The sequence below is a fragment of the Grammomys surdaster genome, unplaced genomic scaffold (genome assembly GCF_004785775.1).
Source record: "Grammomys surdaster isolate TR1022 unplaced genomic scaffold, NIH_TR_1.0 126163, whole genome shotgun sequence".
In the NCBI taxonomy this organism is placed as follows: domain Eukaryota; kingdom Metazoa; phylum Chordata; class Mammalia; order Rodentia; family Muridae; genus Grammomys; species Grammomys surdaster.
In genome coordinates, this window is record NW_021620970.1 from 8,514,026 (window position 1) to 8,531,826 (window position 17,801).

Consider the following 17,801-nt stretch of genomic DNA (forward strand, 5'->3'; position numbering starts at 1 on the left):
CGATGCAGAAAGTGGTTAATTGTTAGATGCAGCAGTTCTCAACCTGAGGGCCCTGACCCATGGGGGGTGGGTCAGGTGACCTCCTCATCGGGGTCAACTAAGACGATCAGAATATGTAGATATTTACATTATAATTCATAACAGCAGCAAAATTATAGTTACAAAGTAACAATTATTTTATGGTCGGGGGATCATCACAACATGAAGAACTGTATTAAAGGGTCACAGCATTAGAAAGGTTGAGAACCACTGGCCTAATGGAAGATGCATTTATTTCTAGAGCCTTTGGGCTGAGTTGGAATGGAGTGGGTCACAAAGACAGCAGCATAGATCTTTGTCTCTGAACATGTTGCTGTCCTTCTTATCTTTCCAACAGCTTTTAGACTTGAAAGCCTAAACTTACTAACTTACTTATTTACTTAGACCTCACATTTAGCAACAGTCAAGGAATGAAGCTTTATTAGAAAACTTTTGTAGCATATCGAGCATGTGTTCTCCTTGCTGATGCTGAACTCAGAGTCATGAACTAGGTTTGAGAGTCACATGCAAGTCAACCATGGAGAAGTCAAATGGAAATAAAATGGGTTGCTAACAGGTGTGGAAGTTGGACAGGTGGGCATGAACCAGAATAAGACAAGCTTTGAATGCCACACTTGGTTCTGTGGTTTAATAGAGAGTTGTAGGGTCGTGATCTGTTTGTTAAGTGTGAGTTTCTGTGGTGAGCTTTAGAAAACTTGTTCAGAGGAGAAGCTTATGCGAGGACAGTTTTGGATGTTCTAGGCCATGCCCTCTGGCCCCGTTGCTTTTCAGTCAGTAGCAAGATACTATATGGTTACAGGACATAAGTCAAGGGGCAAGCTGGAACACAAAACAGTGAGAAACAGGTCATGGTCTCACAGACTCCTTCAGCTATGCCCCAGTGACGAAATCCTCAAAGTTGGTCCTATGTCTTAAAGCTTCCCTACCTCTAATATGGTCTGATGGGCCCTTAGGGGACATTGCAGATCAGATCATTGCAGGATGTCATCAGTTGCCTTTTAAAAAGCTGGATGGAATAAGACAGTGGATCCAAACCAGGATAGCTAGCAGAAGAAAGCTGGGGTGATGGGGCATGGCGACCCATGTAGCCTGCGAACAGAACATGTATAAGGAAGATTGCCCTTATGCAGATATGTAGAACACAGCATGAAAGTGCTTTGTGGGTAGAAGAGCTAGCTACTCATTCAGGAAATTGAAGGGTTCAATATTCCAAAGATCAGGTAGAAGTTCTAAGAAGAGATGGATGAACGTACAGAATTGGGGATTGGGTTAAGACAAGAGCTGAGGATTGAGAACTGGAAGCCATTAGTAGGCAGGTGAAATTCAAAGCCAAGGGTTAAAATTGGCCTGAAGAAGGATATAGTGGCTACTGAATGCAATCATTCATATGCTTCTCATTTTTCCATTGATACTTAATAGTTTTCACAATCAACTTTAGTGCCTATTGTCCTTCTTCAGTCATATACAAATTATTCAGTAATGATGAAAGTAGTTTATCCTCAATATGGAAATAAAAATTTGACTTCTATTTCTAAATGTTAGTCCACCTGCCCCCATACATGTTCATATCCTTTCTTATTTAGGGCAAGTGTTAGAAAGGAATCAGCTGGTAAACAAGAACTATGTGCTATCAGGGACTGAGCAAATCTTCGTTTAAGTATTCCAAGCTGTTTAATGATTTACACTTACTCCTAATGAGCCTTGGACACACGATTGTTCTCATAAAGGAAAACATTGATAGAAACTTGTCAATCCCCAATCCCCATCTGACTGAAACAGATCCAATAAAGACATTGCTTAGGGGCCCTCCCAATACAACCACCGAGGTTTAAAATATATATATATATTGGTAGAGCCCTGAAGTGTACAGGGTGTCAGTCTGTATCTAGCTGAGTTGCTTCATCTCTGAGTATAATCTGCTGTCTCTCTTGATTGTCTTCGTCTTGGTTTCTTTAGTGAAAGTGTGGGTGGTGTGAGATGCCTTTACTGCTCTGAAAGCTGCCCACCTGGGGACCACTGTATAGTATGTGATGCATTAATGAAAGATGGAGTCTATGCCATTCAAAGAATTTAGGAATGTTTATTTGGGATTACATGTAGAACTGACCTTTCAGTAGAATTTGCTTTGGGAATAACACTTTCAGTGTTAGCTCTTATTTGAAGAAGAGGTATAGATGTCAGGTCCTAGAACAGAATAATCTAGAAGTCAGAGTCTGTCTACTTATCAGTTACGTGGAATAGGTGTTCTAATTTACTCATTTTAAAGTTAACATTTTAGTAGAAATGCATGCCTATTGTGCAGACAGTGTTCAAGGCCACCAGACAGCCACAAAGATGTCATTCAGTACTCTTGGTGACCTAATATATTCACACATAATCATTTTTGTGTTGTGCTCTCACTCCTGGAAGCAGACTTCTTGGGGATAAGTAGAGAACTGTTCACTGTAACACAGTTCAGAAGGACGGATGGTAGGAGCATCCCATTGTAGATTTCTCTTCTCACTCCATGTGCCTGACCTCAGGCTGTTCTTCTGGGAATACTTGTTCTAACAGGATTCCTACAGTTGCTGCACTCCTCTGAGCTGCCGTGGCTTTGGGAAGACTGTTTGCTTGGTGCTCTCTACTCACCATTTACCGCCATTAGTGGGATTGCAGCTCAAGCCATGCTGAACCTCCATTTTCAATGTCTTTTGCTTCTTATTTTCTACATCTGGATATGGCTCTGATCTGGTTTTTGTCAGTATATTTCAGAACTGCTCACTAGGATGCAGAATGACATTCCCCACTGAGAACCTTTAACAACTCTCAAGACTTACAGTATAAGGTTATAATGCTTGGTAGAGAGATACTGCATGAACAGCGCCATTGCTTTCATTGTCTAAGAGGCACACAGCACCCTGGCGAAGGAGCTGGTATATGTATCCATATGTGGGAAGAGAGGGCTTAGATACAAAACTTTTGTTTGTTTTAGAACGTATGAAACAGCCAAAGCTGCCTTGACCGTTCTGTGAGTAGTCAAATCTCAGTTTCACTGAAGTTGTAATTTCTGCTTCCATGTATCCGGCTCATGTGAACAGACGTCTATAGTGTTTAGGTAGCATGGTGTTGTATTTGTACAGTGATCAACAGTGGTAGCGGCCAAGTTTGTTAAGTAAGTGAATTAGTCGTCATTTTGATTACGATCCTTTGTTTCATTCCAGATATTCTGATGCAGGCTTACATTACTACAATAAACACAAAGTGTTGTTTACTGTTGTCACTGTAGATTCAGACAAGTACTGTTCTCTTTTCAATGTCACATTTGGTAACGTATTTGCATAGATGTCTGTTTAATGTCAAAGCTTTGGATCCTAAACAGTATCTGGACATGACTCCCAGGAAATAGGTAAATATGGGAAGCCTCAAAGGTCAGGGAGACAGGAAGTGCAAGAAGGAGAGGGGGGAGGGGGAGGAGAGGGAGAGGGAGGGGAAGGGGGGAGGGGGAGGGGGAGGGAGAGGAAGCCTTGTCTCATGGCTTCCTCTTTGTCTGGCTAACAGGAGTATATAGTATGTAAGACACTTTTTAGTTAACCTGTTAGAGTCTTTCGTTTGTTGTTTTGCCTTCAATTTTGTAAAGCTTTTTAGCAGCCAGGAGTTAGTAGGAAAGACAGAAGTAGTTCCTGTCATGCTGAGGCTCTTCTGTCTGATGTCACTTGGTGGAAGGGGACAATTGGAAACACTCTCCAGCCATGATCAAAGTCCTCTTTCCAACAGAGTTATCCTTTCCCAGGACAGTCCTCATTTCCAGTAGAATTCTCCTTTTCCAGTAGGGTTTCCCTTCCCAGGACAGTCTTTCTTTCCCAGTAGAGTCCCCCTTTCCAAGTTTGGTGCTTGAGAACTCTCTTTTAACATATACTAGGTGGGTGTCTGGACTAGCTCAGAATACCAGTGACAACAGGGATCTGGTCTGTTCCGAGCCCACCTTTCATTCCTGTCTAGAATTGGACATTTGGCTTTCTTCCCTCACCCCCTTTGAAATCTGCCTCTTTATGTCTTCAGAACTTTAGATCTAAGTCCACTCTGTTGGCTCATACTGGATGAGTCTCTTTTGCAAGTTAGTATTTTAAAAGTCTGAAGCTGGATACTCTTGGGCAGGTCTTATCAAGTGGGATCTGGTTCCTCTGTGCTGTGGTTTCTGGGCCTGATGTAGCATCGCTGCTCCAACCCCTGTTCCTTGGCACATTACTATTAAGGACAAAAAGCTCATCGAGTAAATAAATTATTTTAACAAAAGTTATATTAATTAACTTGAACTTAGATATGATGAATTATCATGAAATTTTACAAACAGGCTATCTGCAAGAAGGATTAAAGCTTCTCAGGAAGTCTTAAAAGATCATATTAGAATACTCACTTTGAATAAAAGTTTCTCAGTTTTGACCTGGAGTTTATCAAAGTATATGACCCTCCAGTAACTTTGGCATTTAAGAGGGTAATTAATGTTATTATAAGGTAACATTTATCCTGTTATTTATATGTAAAAGTTTAGAGCTAAGCAATTCCCACAAATATTCCTTTAACTTTCCTAGGCCTGTTATAGAGCAGATCCTTTCTATTATCCCCATTTTTACACGGGAGGCTGTGCCTCTCAGAGGTAAGTTGGCAAATGCCACATATTAACCGAACTCCTAACCACATTGCCTGGGGTAGTGTATCAGTGTGTTCACATATGTCTTAGAGAAACACACATTCCACACAAGGCTGTGGATGGTGCTTTCAGAACGTATGGGTACATGTTTTGTTTAGTATGACTGATGAAGCTTTCCCGCTCCAGCATGGAAGACATATGAAGTACTAGTCAGTGTTGTTTAGAGGGTATAGAGGAATCAAAGGAAGCAAATTCCCGTGATAGAAACACTCATTTTTTTTTCAAACTCTTGGAGTCAAACAATAAACACTATAAACAGCATAGCAGTTGGAATAGTAACTTAATTGAACAAATAAAATGGAAGCCATAGGTAGCTTTTCAATGAAGCTCTCACGTAGTCTTCAAAACCTCTACAGCTGACGTATCTGTTGAGAAAATCTCCTCCAGGAGAATGCCCACGAGTCACTGTTACATTCAAAATCTAAAAGATGATAATAAGTTCTAAGTATGTCTAGATGTGTTTAAAAACACAAACAGTCTTTCGATCCGTGGTAGATTATATTGCTTGAGACACATTAAACAAGAACCACTGTCATCACCCAAATGCATTACCACTCCGGGTCTGAGCTGGGTGTATTATAATGGGATCTCTGGGGAATTTGACAGAACGGCCTAAGTGTGAACATTAATATGAAATGATGTATGCTGGTCTACTATAGAAGTTCAGGCTATCAACTTAAAATAGCAAGGGAAAAACAAACAAACAAACAAACAAACACACTCACTCCTATAAACTCCAGAGGATTGCCAGCATTTAGGAAGGTCAGGAAATAATATCCCATGGAACACCTGCAGAACCTCATCAAGATGAGCTCTCTGGTCCTCAACTCCAGTTCTAATGCTCCTGCAGCAAAGGAACATTTGTCCCAGGAAAAAGTCCACAGTGCCAGGATGGTGGCGGTGTCAGAGTGGTGGCGGTAAGGGGCCCCAAAGTATATGTCCACAGTAGTTTCTTATTTCCAATTTTTTGTTTCTGATTTCAAATTTCCTTGCTTTTATGGTTTTTAAACCTGCCATTTATATGGTTTCAACATTTTTAGAGGGTCTAATATCTTACTTATCACTGGAAACCAGGGTCCAGTTAGTTAAGGTTTCAGTTGAACGTGAAATGTGACTTCCCAAGCTTGTCATGCATCAAACTGTTATGGCTGGCAATTGTTTAAAAAAAATTCATTTTGTTATGAACTAGCCTGTTTTCAACTGGGCTGTTCAGAGATGGATTGCTTTCTGGAGTTTTTGACAGGTGTAATTGTTAAGGCGTCATCTGTTCTTGTTTGCACAAAATACATTTTAGCTAACTGTAGGACTTGCCCGCTAATCTTTCTCACATCATTCCATTCTTTGCTCGCCACTAGACAAATCCCCTGTTATTTGACCAGATGGTGGAAAATCCATTCTCATGATAAGTTGCTTCTAGTTTGCATTTAGATTACCTGCAAAAATGGAACAATTTACTACTCTGCCTCCAACCATCTCTTTCCTCCTTTTTTCCCTTAGTTTGACTTCTTGTAACTAATTATTTAAATTCTGCCCTGTGAGTTAAAATTAGTCATAGCTTACACGTTTCACATGTATGTAAATGCACTTAAGTCCTACCCCGAGCTGGATGATGAGGCCATCCTCACAGGACTGACATGAAGGGGAGGACTCTGGACTGTCTGACAGGTAGACACTCTGGTTCCTAATAGTTTCACGATTGAAAGGCATATTTGAACTTTTTACTGGTAGTGTTTAACCTTTAAAAACTAAAATCAGGTGAAGAAAATGAACTCAAAAAGCCTTCGGTTAATAATCTATTGTAGCAAGAAAGGAGAAACGCCAAGTGTTAGGTAAATGATGCTCCAGGGCTTTGTTTCCTGGAGAGGTTGTATCTGTTATGTTTTATACCTGATAGTTTTCTCAATGGAATGCAGCAGGCAAATCAAAACTTCATTATAACCTTGGCTGTCATTAGAGGGGGCTGGTGAAGGTGACGGTCCATTTTATTTACTTTGTCTTTCTGTCTCTCTATCCAATACCTCTCTGAGATGGTTTACAGAATTGTTAAGAATCAGCTTAGGCCTGTTCCCATGTAAATGCTTCTTAGGTCTTTAGCTTAGAGCAAACCACGAGAAATCAACTTTAAAACATAAAAAGGTACTGAGGAGAGATGCACAGTACTTCAGTGCAATCTCATCAAATACATTTAAACATTTCTTTTTAAAAAATTTATATCGTCTAATGTCACTGCTTAAAAACTCTTCTCAGAATTTGTTTTTGTGAACGTAATGGCTAAAACGAATTTGTCAGGTCGACCTTGTAATTGCATCCTTCAAACCAGCTCGCTCTTCATTTCAAGCTGTTTTTGTTTCCTGCTTTCCCAGATCAGCTTTACAATGAAATATCACATAGGTTAATGAAAACCTTTGGAATTCCGGTGATAGTTAATGAATGCATTTATGCTAGAAGTTGAGTGTGATAATCAAATGGGGTTTAAAAATCACTTTAAACAAGGGGCAAATGATTAATTATAAATAGAACTGTTGGCCGACTAAATTTAATAAGAGATTTGGGGCCAGGCTGATTATAACACAGAGAACATGTTAAATAATATTTGAGGGAAGCATATAAATACAGCTCCAAAATAGAACTTAACTTGTTATAAAGTGCTGTCCCCAGGTATATTGGACTTTATGAAATATTAAGTAAACTTAATGACATTAGAAGCACACAGAAATTAGAAAAGACTCATCTGAGTTTTTATAAAATAGGGACGCACTGCATGATTTAATTACTACTGAAGGGGAGTGTGTTTGTGTGTGTGTGTGTGTGTGTGTGTGTGTGTCTGTATATGTGCATGTGTGTATGCATATGCGTATACAAAATATATAACTATGTATGTGTATATGTAAATGCAGATATATGTTCTATGCTTGAAGATTAGATATTATGTTACTTTCTGTTAGAGTTACTAGAGCAAAGAGCTTGGTCCTCTTACTGATGTTTCATATTGATTAAATCTCATGACTTTCCACTAAAACAAAACAAGATAGGTTCCTTATGTACTTTTCCCCGAATGAAGAGATTTTCAACAGAAGGAAATGGTCAGAAAACGCCTCTCAGCATTTTTATGTCTATATAATGCAAGGAGTCTCAGATGAATTTATATGCTTAAGTGATACAAAGAAAAACTGTGTAAGCTTCCCCCCCTTTCTGCCTTAACTGCCAAGAAACCTGGATCCGCCGTAATCAGCTCATCTCAGGTGCCTGTTAACATCTAACCCTCGCTCCCGATGGCCTTGCTTGTGTTTTTATCCCTAATTGGGTTCAGTTCTGTAAGCTGTATTACATCCCTTTAGAAAGCAGGAGTGTACAAACTCCACATAAATTGAATAAAGCTGAAAACATATTAACCCAACTTTGGTTTTATAGCTAATTTACAGTTGCCTCCTCTTGTAACGCATGATTGAATTAATGACAGTCCTGTAACGAAAACACTAATGACATTTGTTTTTAACATTTCCTTTAGAAAATAATCATGGGGACTGTAGAGTGAGTTTAGCTTTAGACCCTTGTGCTGATTTTTCTTCTACTTTTATGACTTTGAGATTAAAAGTAAGATTGTTGCCATGAAGAACCAAAACACTTGCTTTTGTCTGACTGGAGCTCTCTAGAGTGGGGGCTTGTATGCTACAGTGTTTGTGCACAGTACAGCCGTGAGTAGCTACAGTGTCTGTGCACATTACAGTTGTGAGTAGCTGTGCACAGTACAGCCATGAATAGTTACAACGTATGTGCACATTACAGCTACAGTGTATGTGTGCATTACAGTTGTGAGTAGCTACAGTGTATGTGCATATTACAGTTGTGAGTATTTATGTGCACATTACAGCCGTGAATAGCTACAGTATATGTGTGCATTACATACACGCATACACTGTAGCTGTAGTAGCTAGTGAGTAGCTACAGTGTATGTGCATATTACAATTGTGAGTAGCTATGTGCACATTGCCGCTGTGAGTAGCTATAGTGTATGTGCACATTACAGTTGTGAATATCTACAGTGTCTGTGCACTTTACAGCTACAGTGTGTGCACATTGCAGTTGTGAATAGCTACAGTATGTGTGCACATTATAGTACATGTGCACCTTACAGTCGTGAGTAGCTATGTGCGCACTATAGCCATGCGTAGCTACAGTGTCTGTGCACATCACAGTTGTGAGTAGAGCCTAAGGGTAAAGAGCAAAATGATTACATTTCAGCACACTTGTTATCCTGCATTCCGCTCTCTAGTCATGTCTATCTGTTTTTGATGCCTCTACAGAATAACTGCCCAGCATCCTCTGCCCAACCAATCAGAATGTAGGAAAATCTACAGATATGACGGAATCTACTGTGAATCTACCTACCAGAAGTATGTTGAAATCTTTGTGAGTCTGCCTTCTGGCTCGTGCATCAGTGCTTGTGGTTGCCAGCTATTCAAATAGTATATTTGTGTTTAACCTTATTTTTATCAAATTTATACTGGTGGGGAGGGAAAGCCAAATCAAATGGAACAAAACGAAAACAACATAAACAAAAATTTTACCTCTGAAATCAAGGGTGGGAGGAGTCTATTATTTTGAAATTGTGGTCTAAAAGGTTTTTTTTAAATAACTGTATTAAAGCTCTTAGGTAAGCTTCTTTATATTGCAATAAACAAGTACTTATGTGCAAGAAAATCTCAGCAAAATACATCGCACAGGTGCTACGCATCTTAGGGATTTGAAAGGTGTGTTATGTATAAATTAGCTGTCACTTTTTTTCAATCCTGTAATGGAATGATGAGTTGTAATTTGCATAATCCTTTAAGAAGTCAAATTATACTGTCATGTAGCAGACTTAACATGCTAGCTAAGATTTCAGAGCTTTGCAGCTAATTACTATGTACCTTACAGGACAGTTAAATTGAAGTTGAGTCCTCTGTCTTTGCTGCCTTTTGCTCTGTCCATTACTTAACAGCGTCTACACGCTGGGTGATGAGGTATTGTCGCTGTTGCTGCAGTAAGCCTGCTGCTCTGGGGAGGGAGCGGTATTTTAACGCAGCAGAGTTGGGTTTGTGTTGCTTTTGCTCAGAAGGAAGTTGTGTTTGTTCCCCTCCAAAATGGTCCATTTGGAGTCTTCTGAGAAAGAATCCAAATATATGCTTTCCTAAACAATTATGAGATATTAGTTGAATAGAGATTAACATCAAATTTACCTATAGAAAATGCACTGTTAACACAACTCCCCAGAAGACATCAGTCCTTCTCCATATGTTTTCTAAATATACTGTGCTATGGCTTTTTTTTATATATATATATACTTTTTATTTACAATAGAAAGTTATTTTTGGAAAGAATAAAGTGCTCCCTCCCTAAAAATCCTGAGTATCTGCTGTCACCCTTTCCTTACTTGACAGTGGAGAGTCATTTCCAGATGTCCATTTTTAAGAGATATGGGAAAGGCTGGAACTGCATGGAGTAGATCCTAGAAGCAGCTGAGACTTCCCTGCCTTTGTGGCTTATAACTGTGTTTGATAATGGCTGCGTGGTTGAATATTTAACCATGGTTCATCTCTTGCTTTATTTATTGATATATATCAATATATATCTATCAATATATATATATCAATCTATCTATCTATCTATCTATCTATCTATCTATCTATCTATCTCTATATATATATATATCTTGCCTGTTCTTTTTGTCACCTGAATCGGTGTAAACACAATGGAAACTTACACTTTCCATTATTTTTTTCAAAATTATTTGAGTCCTGTGTGTGTGTGTGTGTGTGTGTGTGTGTATGTGTGTGTATGTATGTGTCCCAGTGGCTAGGTTTCTGTAATTTGTTGGTGATATGTGGTTTTCTTGTGGTGTGTGGATACTTTGGAGAAGCTTTTTGTTGTATAGGAAGCAGTCCTTCAAGGACATACTAAAGCAGCAATTGATTGTTGACCCTTCAAATAATGGCTGCCAGCAGTCAGCTATTGTTCATTTATAATCAAGCCAGCCTCACTTGTCTGAAATTACCATCTGCTTAAAGGCTCAGGTAGGTCAATGTAAAGTGAGGAGCATGGTGGGGCAGGCGTCAGTTATTTAGTCTATGCTAGGGCCCCTCCTTTAGCCATAGGAGTCATCTCAGGGGCTTTTGTTGTTGTTGTTTTAAGAGTCAGTGGTATTTGCAGTCGAGGTAGGCACAGTAGGCAGCACAGCTGTGAAGGCTGGGGGAAGTCACTTGGGGGATATTCATAACAAGGAAATATTGGCAAATAAATGATGAAGAAGGGGAGGAAATCCCCACGATGTTCAACTGGAGCACTGTCACTGAGATGATTAATAGTGGTGTGTGTTTTCGTGAGGATGCTTAACTGCATTGTCTGGCACTGTCGTGTGCCTTCCACAGCACCTGTAGGGAGTGTGCAGCGTGCGGGTGTGCTGATGGAGAGTCTCTGTTTTCCGATCTTAGTTTCCTGAGTGTTTACCTCACCTCTTTAGTATCTCTGGTTCTTGGGAGGCTGGTGCTAGTGTATGTGACAGAGACTATGTCCATTCCATCTCTTTACTAACCAGTATTTACATAGTTCTGTTCCTTAGAAGCTTGGAGATGTTTGGTAGGAACCGTGGCATCTTTTACTGCAGTTAGGGATTGTTACTAGGAATAGAGAAAAGGATGATCACTCAGATCTGCTCTCTAGGTGAACGGAGGCATAAAACCTCGGTGGGCAATGGGCTAAACTTTTGTCAGTGATGAGGAAACACACAATTTTAAAGAGCTCATTGTCAGTTTCTGGTGAAGGAGTCGCTGTCTTGGGAGACTGCCCAGCTTTTATTGTGAAGTGTTAACCATCCTTATTTAATGACATGAATTATCCACTTGCTTCAAGGCATTGTTTAGCAACTATAGTTTTTGGATATTTGGGAAAATTGCTTTGCCTTCCTGGACCTCCATAATTACTACCAGGTACAGTAACATCTCAGGCAAATGCCTGAGTTAGCCTGTCTTCGGTGAGCTTGTAGTCTGTGTGGCTAAATTGTTTTGAACTCTGGGTCACAACCTAAACAGGAAGGTATGGGTTTAATTTAGTGATGAGAGATAAAAAAGAACAGAATATTTTCATAGTTAGCACGTGTTTATTTGTTAAAGCTTCTGTTTTGTTTCTCTCAGTCACACATGTAGATTCAACTGCACATGTATGTGCCGAGTGGGTCAAGAGAGAAAATGCGTTTCCTTTTGGTCTTTATACTTGCCCCCCTTCCAAAATGAGAAATGCTGTTATACAGGGTCAGGTAGATAAATATAAATGGAACATATGGCCTGTATCACTATGTGTCCATGGTACAGTAGATTGGAAGGACCACAAGTAGGAAGAGGCTGTACAGTCCATGATTCATACTCAGGGATGTGCAGTAACCAGTTCAGATCAGGCCAGGTGCATCCCACCTCTTTCCATGCGATGAATGACCTTGTGTTAGACAAGTGGAATTAGAAGAAGTGTTTTTGCACTACACAAACTGGAAAATGCTGCCTATCATGGCCTCCACAAGTGGTTGCTCAGCCTTTGCCAGCATGGTGTTACTCAGAATCCTTCCAGTGTTAGCCTGTGGTTTTGTAACTATTGTGAATTTCTATTGCATTTAGATTTTACTTGGCATTTTTCAAATAGTTAGACTGTTTCAAAAATATTAAACGTTATTAAATAAATATAGATGTAAAACCCATTGTTAGCTACTCCTAACGTTCTTACTTATTACTGAAAATTCTTTCTATTTTAAATATTGCATTAATAGATTAAAATAATATACCTTAATTTTTAGCAAACTCATTTATAAGTTATTGGATTTGATTGGGATGAGCCAATATTCTTTCTAAATTGAGGCAACTGTGGGGTTTTTCCATCTTTAAAATGTAAAAGTAAAAGCAATATAGAAAATCAGAAAAGGGAAGATAACAGTTTTTATTCATTTATTTAAAAATGTATACTATATTGTATTTATTTATTTTGTAGGGAGGGTAATATCTTGAAGGAATTAGGAGGGGAAATATGATAAAATATACTGAATGCATTTTTTAAAAAAATCCTATAAATTCAAAAACATTTAAAGTAAAATAAAATTTTAACAAGATATATAAGATTTATATTTAATTAATCAATTTCATGCATTGGAGAGAGCATGCCCCAGCACACACATGAAGATCAGAGGATGACAACTTATGACAGTTGTGTCCCATCTTCCATCATGTGAGTCCCACAGATCAAATTCAGGTCATCAGTCATGTTGGCAAGTACCTCTACCTGCTGAGCCACCTCACAGGGCCAAGTTTTATTTTTAAATGAGAACAGGAAAGTGCTGGACTTATGAAACATTCATCCATAGGATATGACATTGTAGAAATAAGACTCTAAGATTATTTGGATCAGGCTTGATGGTTCGCACTTGCACTTCCATCGCTAGGGAAACTGAGGCAGGGGGATCTTGCATTCCAGGCTAGCTTGATCTATACAGCTTGATTCTGTTATAGAAAATCTAACAATGTATCCACTAATCAAGATGAGGGCCTAACCAGCACCCACACAAAGGGCAAGGTCCAGCATGGTGGCATGGGTGTGTAACCTCATGCTGGGGTGGGAGGAGATAAAGATGGGGAGTCCTGGAGCTCACTAATCACTCGGTCTAGCCAATCAATGCTCTCAAGGTCCAGGGAGGAACCATGTATTCAAAAACAAGCTGGAGATCAATAGAGGAACGTATCGGATATCCACCAATAGCCTCCAATACATATGCACATTGGTGCTTGTGCAGTCTCGGGCATACAAGTACGCACACATACTGCACACATGTATGTAGACACACACTCACACTCGAAAGTGTGTGTGTAGAGGGGTAGTTCAGTGGCAGGTTGATTACATAGCATGTGCAAAACCCTGATATGATCTCCAGCATTGAAAAAAAAAACATAGTGGAAGATTAGCTAAGTTGGAAAGGGTCATATGAACTCCAGACATTAAGTTTCAATACACCTTAGGTAGACCAGGGCCCCTGTGATGTGACTGAGGGATTTGCAGGAAAACAGCATATCATCTAGGCTGTGTTGAAGGATAGTGAGCACACCAGCACTTAGAAAAGACTGACTCTGAGGGACTGCCATCTGTCACCAGCGCTGCCCGAAGGCATGTGGCACACTGCAATAAGCACTGCATGACTCCTGTTCAATGAAAAGGCTCCATCCAGGGGACCTTGGCTAAGAAGTGCAGCAAATGCTGAGTAACCCAGACTGAGAATGTGTTTGTATGTGCCTTCAACTTCTGCTGCCTAAAGCAGCAGGGTCAAGTCGTGCTCTGCTCTCCTCACTGCAGATCTGGTGTTAACTGATAATACTCTTATCCTCAGAACTCTGTATTAAAATAAATTAACATTTTATTTATATAGTATGTGTGTTGGGAGGGGGTGCATGGGAGGGGACGCATGTGCCACGGTACACTTGAGGTCAGAGAACAGGGCCATGGTATACTTAGGGAGGTTAGAGGACAGTTCGTCTCCTTTCACCAGGTGCTTCTCTGGGAATCTAACTCAGGTGTCCAGGCTTGGGGAGTAAATTCCTTTGGTGGCCAAGCTGTTTATCTAGGACTCTGCATGTTACAATGAACAAATCTAAAGGAGTGATTGTTTTTTCTTTTGCAAAATAGCAAATCTAGAATGTGGGTGTCCTAACCAGAAATGGACAGGGCCCAGAAAGAGGAGGAAAGATGACCCCATAGTTATATGGCTGTGATGTGTCTGTATGGTAATACTGTCATGAGCCAGCCCAGAGAAGGAGCACAAAGTAGATGTGCCTCATGGAGCAGCTGTGGGTAATTGGTCACTTGTGCTGAAGGGCTGGCAACTTCTTTAGCTTGATTGATTGATTGCTATTACATGTTCTTTTCCAGCATATTAGAATAACACGCCAGTTGTGTTTGAAGCAGACAGTAACCAAGAATCTCAAGAAGAGTTAGACAGAGAGGATGAACCTTGTTCAGCAGCCCCATAGAATCCGCATGTTAGACACTGACCTCTTTGTATCGAGAGTGCTTCGAGGATCTCAGCCTGGGCAGAGGTGCCTAAGGGAGTGATTTGGGTTGAAAGGTGGGCATTCCAGGTGTGGCACATTATGAATTTCACAAAGCAGGCACAGGAGAGCAGAGGAAGGGTAGAAATGGGTGAGGCTGGCGAGGAAGGGGGAGAACAAAGGATCAGGATGAAGGACAGTCACCCTGTGAGAGCCTGGAGGAGCCCAAGAGCAGAGGTGCAGCACAGCCCGGGGAGTCACGCAGGAGGTGGGTTGGAAGGAAGCCGAAGGCGCACACAGCTTCCTCTGTGTTGAGCTTTATTTGAGGCTTACTCTGCATGCTTTGAAAGGAAGACTGAGCCTTCCCTGGTGTTGGTTAGTCGTTTTGACTTGCAGACATCAAGGAGAATTCTCCCATTATGAAGTCAGTTCAGAACCTCCCTAGCACTGCTTCTCCTATTTGAGGAGTCCTTTGCATTCGTAGACTAGATCACTTCTATTTTAGGGTGTATCAATGCCAGAGAATAAAAAAGTGGAAGTCCAACCAGAATGGTTTCAATGAAGATATATTAATTGCCTTCACTGGAGTGTGTAGTTTCCTTATGAGGGAAGTGACCACTTACATTTTAGAAAGTAATTCATTAGGGACACAACTGCAGGATGTAGAACCCCACAAACTTGAGATCAGAGAGTAGAGACGTGACATGCTGGAAAGAATGGAGGTAGAACGAGCCACATATAGATGCTGCTGACTGTGTTCAAAGTCCCCAACAGGTGGTTTCAGAGATAGGCAGCTATACTCCTGTGCCTGTGTTCAGGTTTTAACACTAACTGGGAATTTGTAGTCATGTGTGACCTGTAGTTGTAATACATTGCATTCACCATAGCGGAAGCTATATTTGTATTGCAGGCATATCTTTTAGTTGAATCTTTGGACTTAGTTCATGTATCAGAGTGAAAAGAATTACATTCGTTCTGATTATGAGCTACTCATTTTGTGATCACGAGTTCATGTGGTAGCATTTAGTCATTACTTCAGGTGCCTGAAAATGGATCTGGCTTGATTCTATCCCCCATGATCATCTGTGGAGTGTTGCCTTTCACAGCCATAGTTTGTCAGTTTTTTTCTTTTCTTTTGGAATAGTTCTTTATAAATACAGATGTAATGTATTTTAGTCCTACAGCAGGTAAGGGAAGAAATGCCGGCTCTGCCATTTGTATCTGAAACACTCAAAGATAGCGACAGCTAACAAGCTGGAGCCTGTCCTTGCTGTATTTATCCTTGCGCTTACCTGCATGTCCTCTTTGAAGGCATAACCCAGTTTCATGGGTGGTTTTTTTGTGCATTGATCCACAGATGGATTAGCTGGGAAGTTTCTGGAGCTAAGTTTGCAGGGGAAGCTGGAGGCCATGCGGTGTACTCCTGCATGCAAACTGTCTTCTGCAGAGATGCGTTTCTGGTGTAGCTTGTGTTGATGTTTTGGATGTTTATCGCTTGTTTTGGGGGGGGGGGAAACTTTAAATTCCTCTGGCAAGAACCAGAGATAAACTGATTAGTGAGAAGATTTGCAGTAGGAAAAAAAGAGTCTTTACTAGCTCAATATTACTTTTCTCTAGAAATAGTACAGTATCGGAACGTGGAAATCCTGCAAGAGGCTGAGTATGATGGTCAGAAGGGTGTGGCAGAACACAGGGACACATGGCCTTGAGAGATTCAGATCCACACGTGCAGGAGAGGAGTTGCTAAGGTATTAGTCAGGTTTTGGGCTCCTGCAGGAACCTATCCTCTCACCTGCCAGCTCTGTGCCACCATTGTCTTGCTTACTGAAAAAGAGAACTTTGCATATTGCATAATGACATGTTTAGCTCTAGTTCTCAAAGGAGGGGGCTGGGTGCCTTGTGGATTTTGGTCCATGGACCACCAAGTGAAGAATGCTGCTTTGGTGGTCTTTTTTTTTTTCATGAGCATTCCGTGACATATATGACGTAGAGAATGCTTTTGGTGTTTGAGGTTTATGTCACCAAAGGCACCCTCTCTGCAACATTCTAAGAACTACTCTTCCCTCTCTCTTTCCTCAGGACTCTTGCAAAGTTTCCCCAGGCCTCAGTCTCTTTGCTTGCCTACATATGTTACCAAGTGCAGGGGCCCACTCTCTAGCTGGTGATTGTCTCTGTTTTGCTTGAGTATTTCTACTGATGTAACCTCTCACCACTGAATCATTTCTTTGGTGATTGGTGGTCAGGCCTGCTCCCGATGAATCACAGCCCAGTGCTGCCCTGCTTGAAATTGGAATGTACACAACCTATCTTTTTTTTTTTTTTCTATGATTCTTCTCTTTACTTCCTCTCTCAGCTCCATTAAGAGAACAACTTTAAGGGCAAAGCTGCATTAGTTAGTATGGCTCCATGGGGCAGAAATGTGTACTCCTGTCACGTGTGTGTTGGGGGCATTTGGATGTCCTGGTAAAGAAAGTCTTGAGAGCAATGACAGAGGCTCTTTGCTCTGGGGAAGCAGCATGTTCTCCCTGGGACTTCCTGATGGGTAACACGGGGGACAGCTGCAGCAGTTCAGTCTCATGCCCTGGAGAAACTTGCCAGGTGTCCTCAGTCTGTAGTTGGTTGTCCATGGAAGTAGTGGGTTTCCACTCAGCACACTGTTGTGAGGGGAGTGTTGGGGAGACATCTGCATCCACCGCTCACAAGCAGATCAGTGACTGTGGGACTGTGTCTCCACTTTATGTCTGTGTTTGCTGCTTTTCCACATAGGTGAGGCTGATGCTGGAGGGACGGAGACTAGCATGGTGCGAACAGGAGTCTTTGGTTTCCGAGATTTGTGTAACTTGACCCATTTGTGCTACCTTAAGCGGGCAGCATTCTCACTTTGCACTTGAGGGACATGAAGGCTCAACGAAGTCAATTTGCTAGTTCACACAGCTAATAAGATGCAATCTGGTGAATTCATATATACATTGGAGAGGGAGAGAGGAGGAGGGGGAAGAAGAGGGGAGGAGAGGGAAAGAAGG

General features: G+C 40.9%; 1 protein-coding gene across 1 annotated transcript in view; it reads left to right on the forward strand.

The window, feature by feature from the left end:
* Window positions 1–17,801, forward strand: part of Npas3 (neuronal PAS domain protein 3) — an 825,350-nt gene that overhangs the window by 100,281 nt on the left and 707,268 nt on the right. Inside the window, exon 2 of the mRNA XM_028757484.1 lies at window positions 9,031–9,120. Coding sequence (XP_028613317.1) covers window positions 9,031–9,120 — 90 coding nt within the window. The remainder of the gene's footprint in view (window positions 1–9,030; window positions 9,121–17,801) is intronic.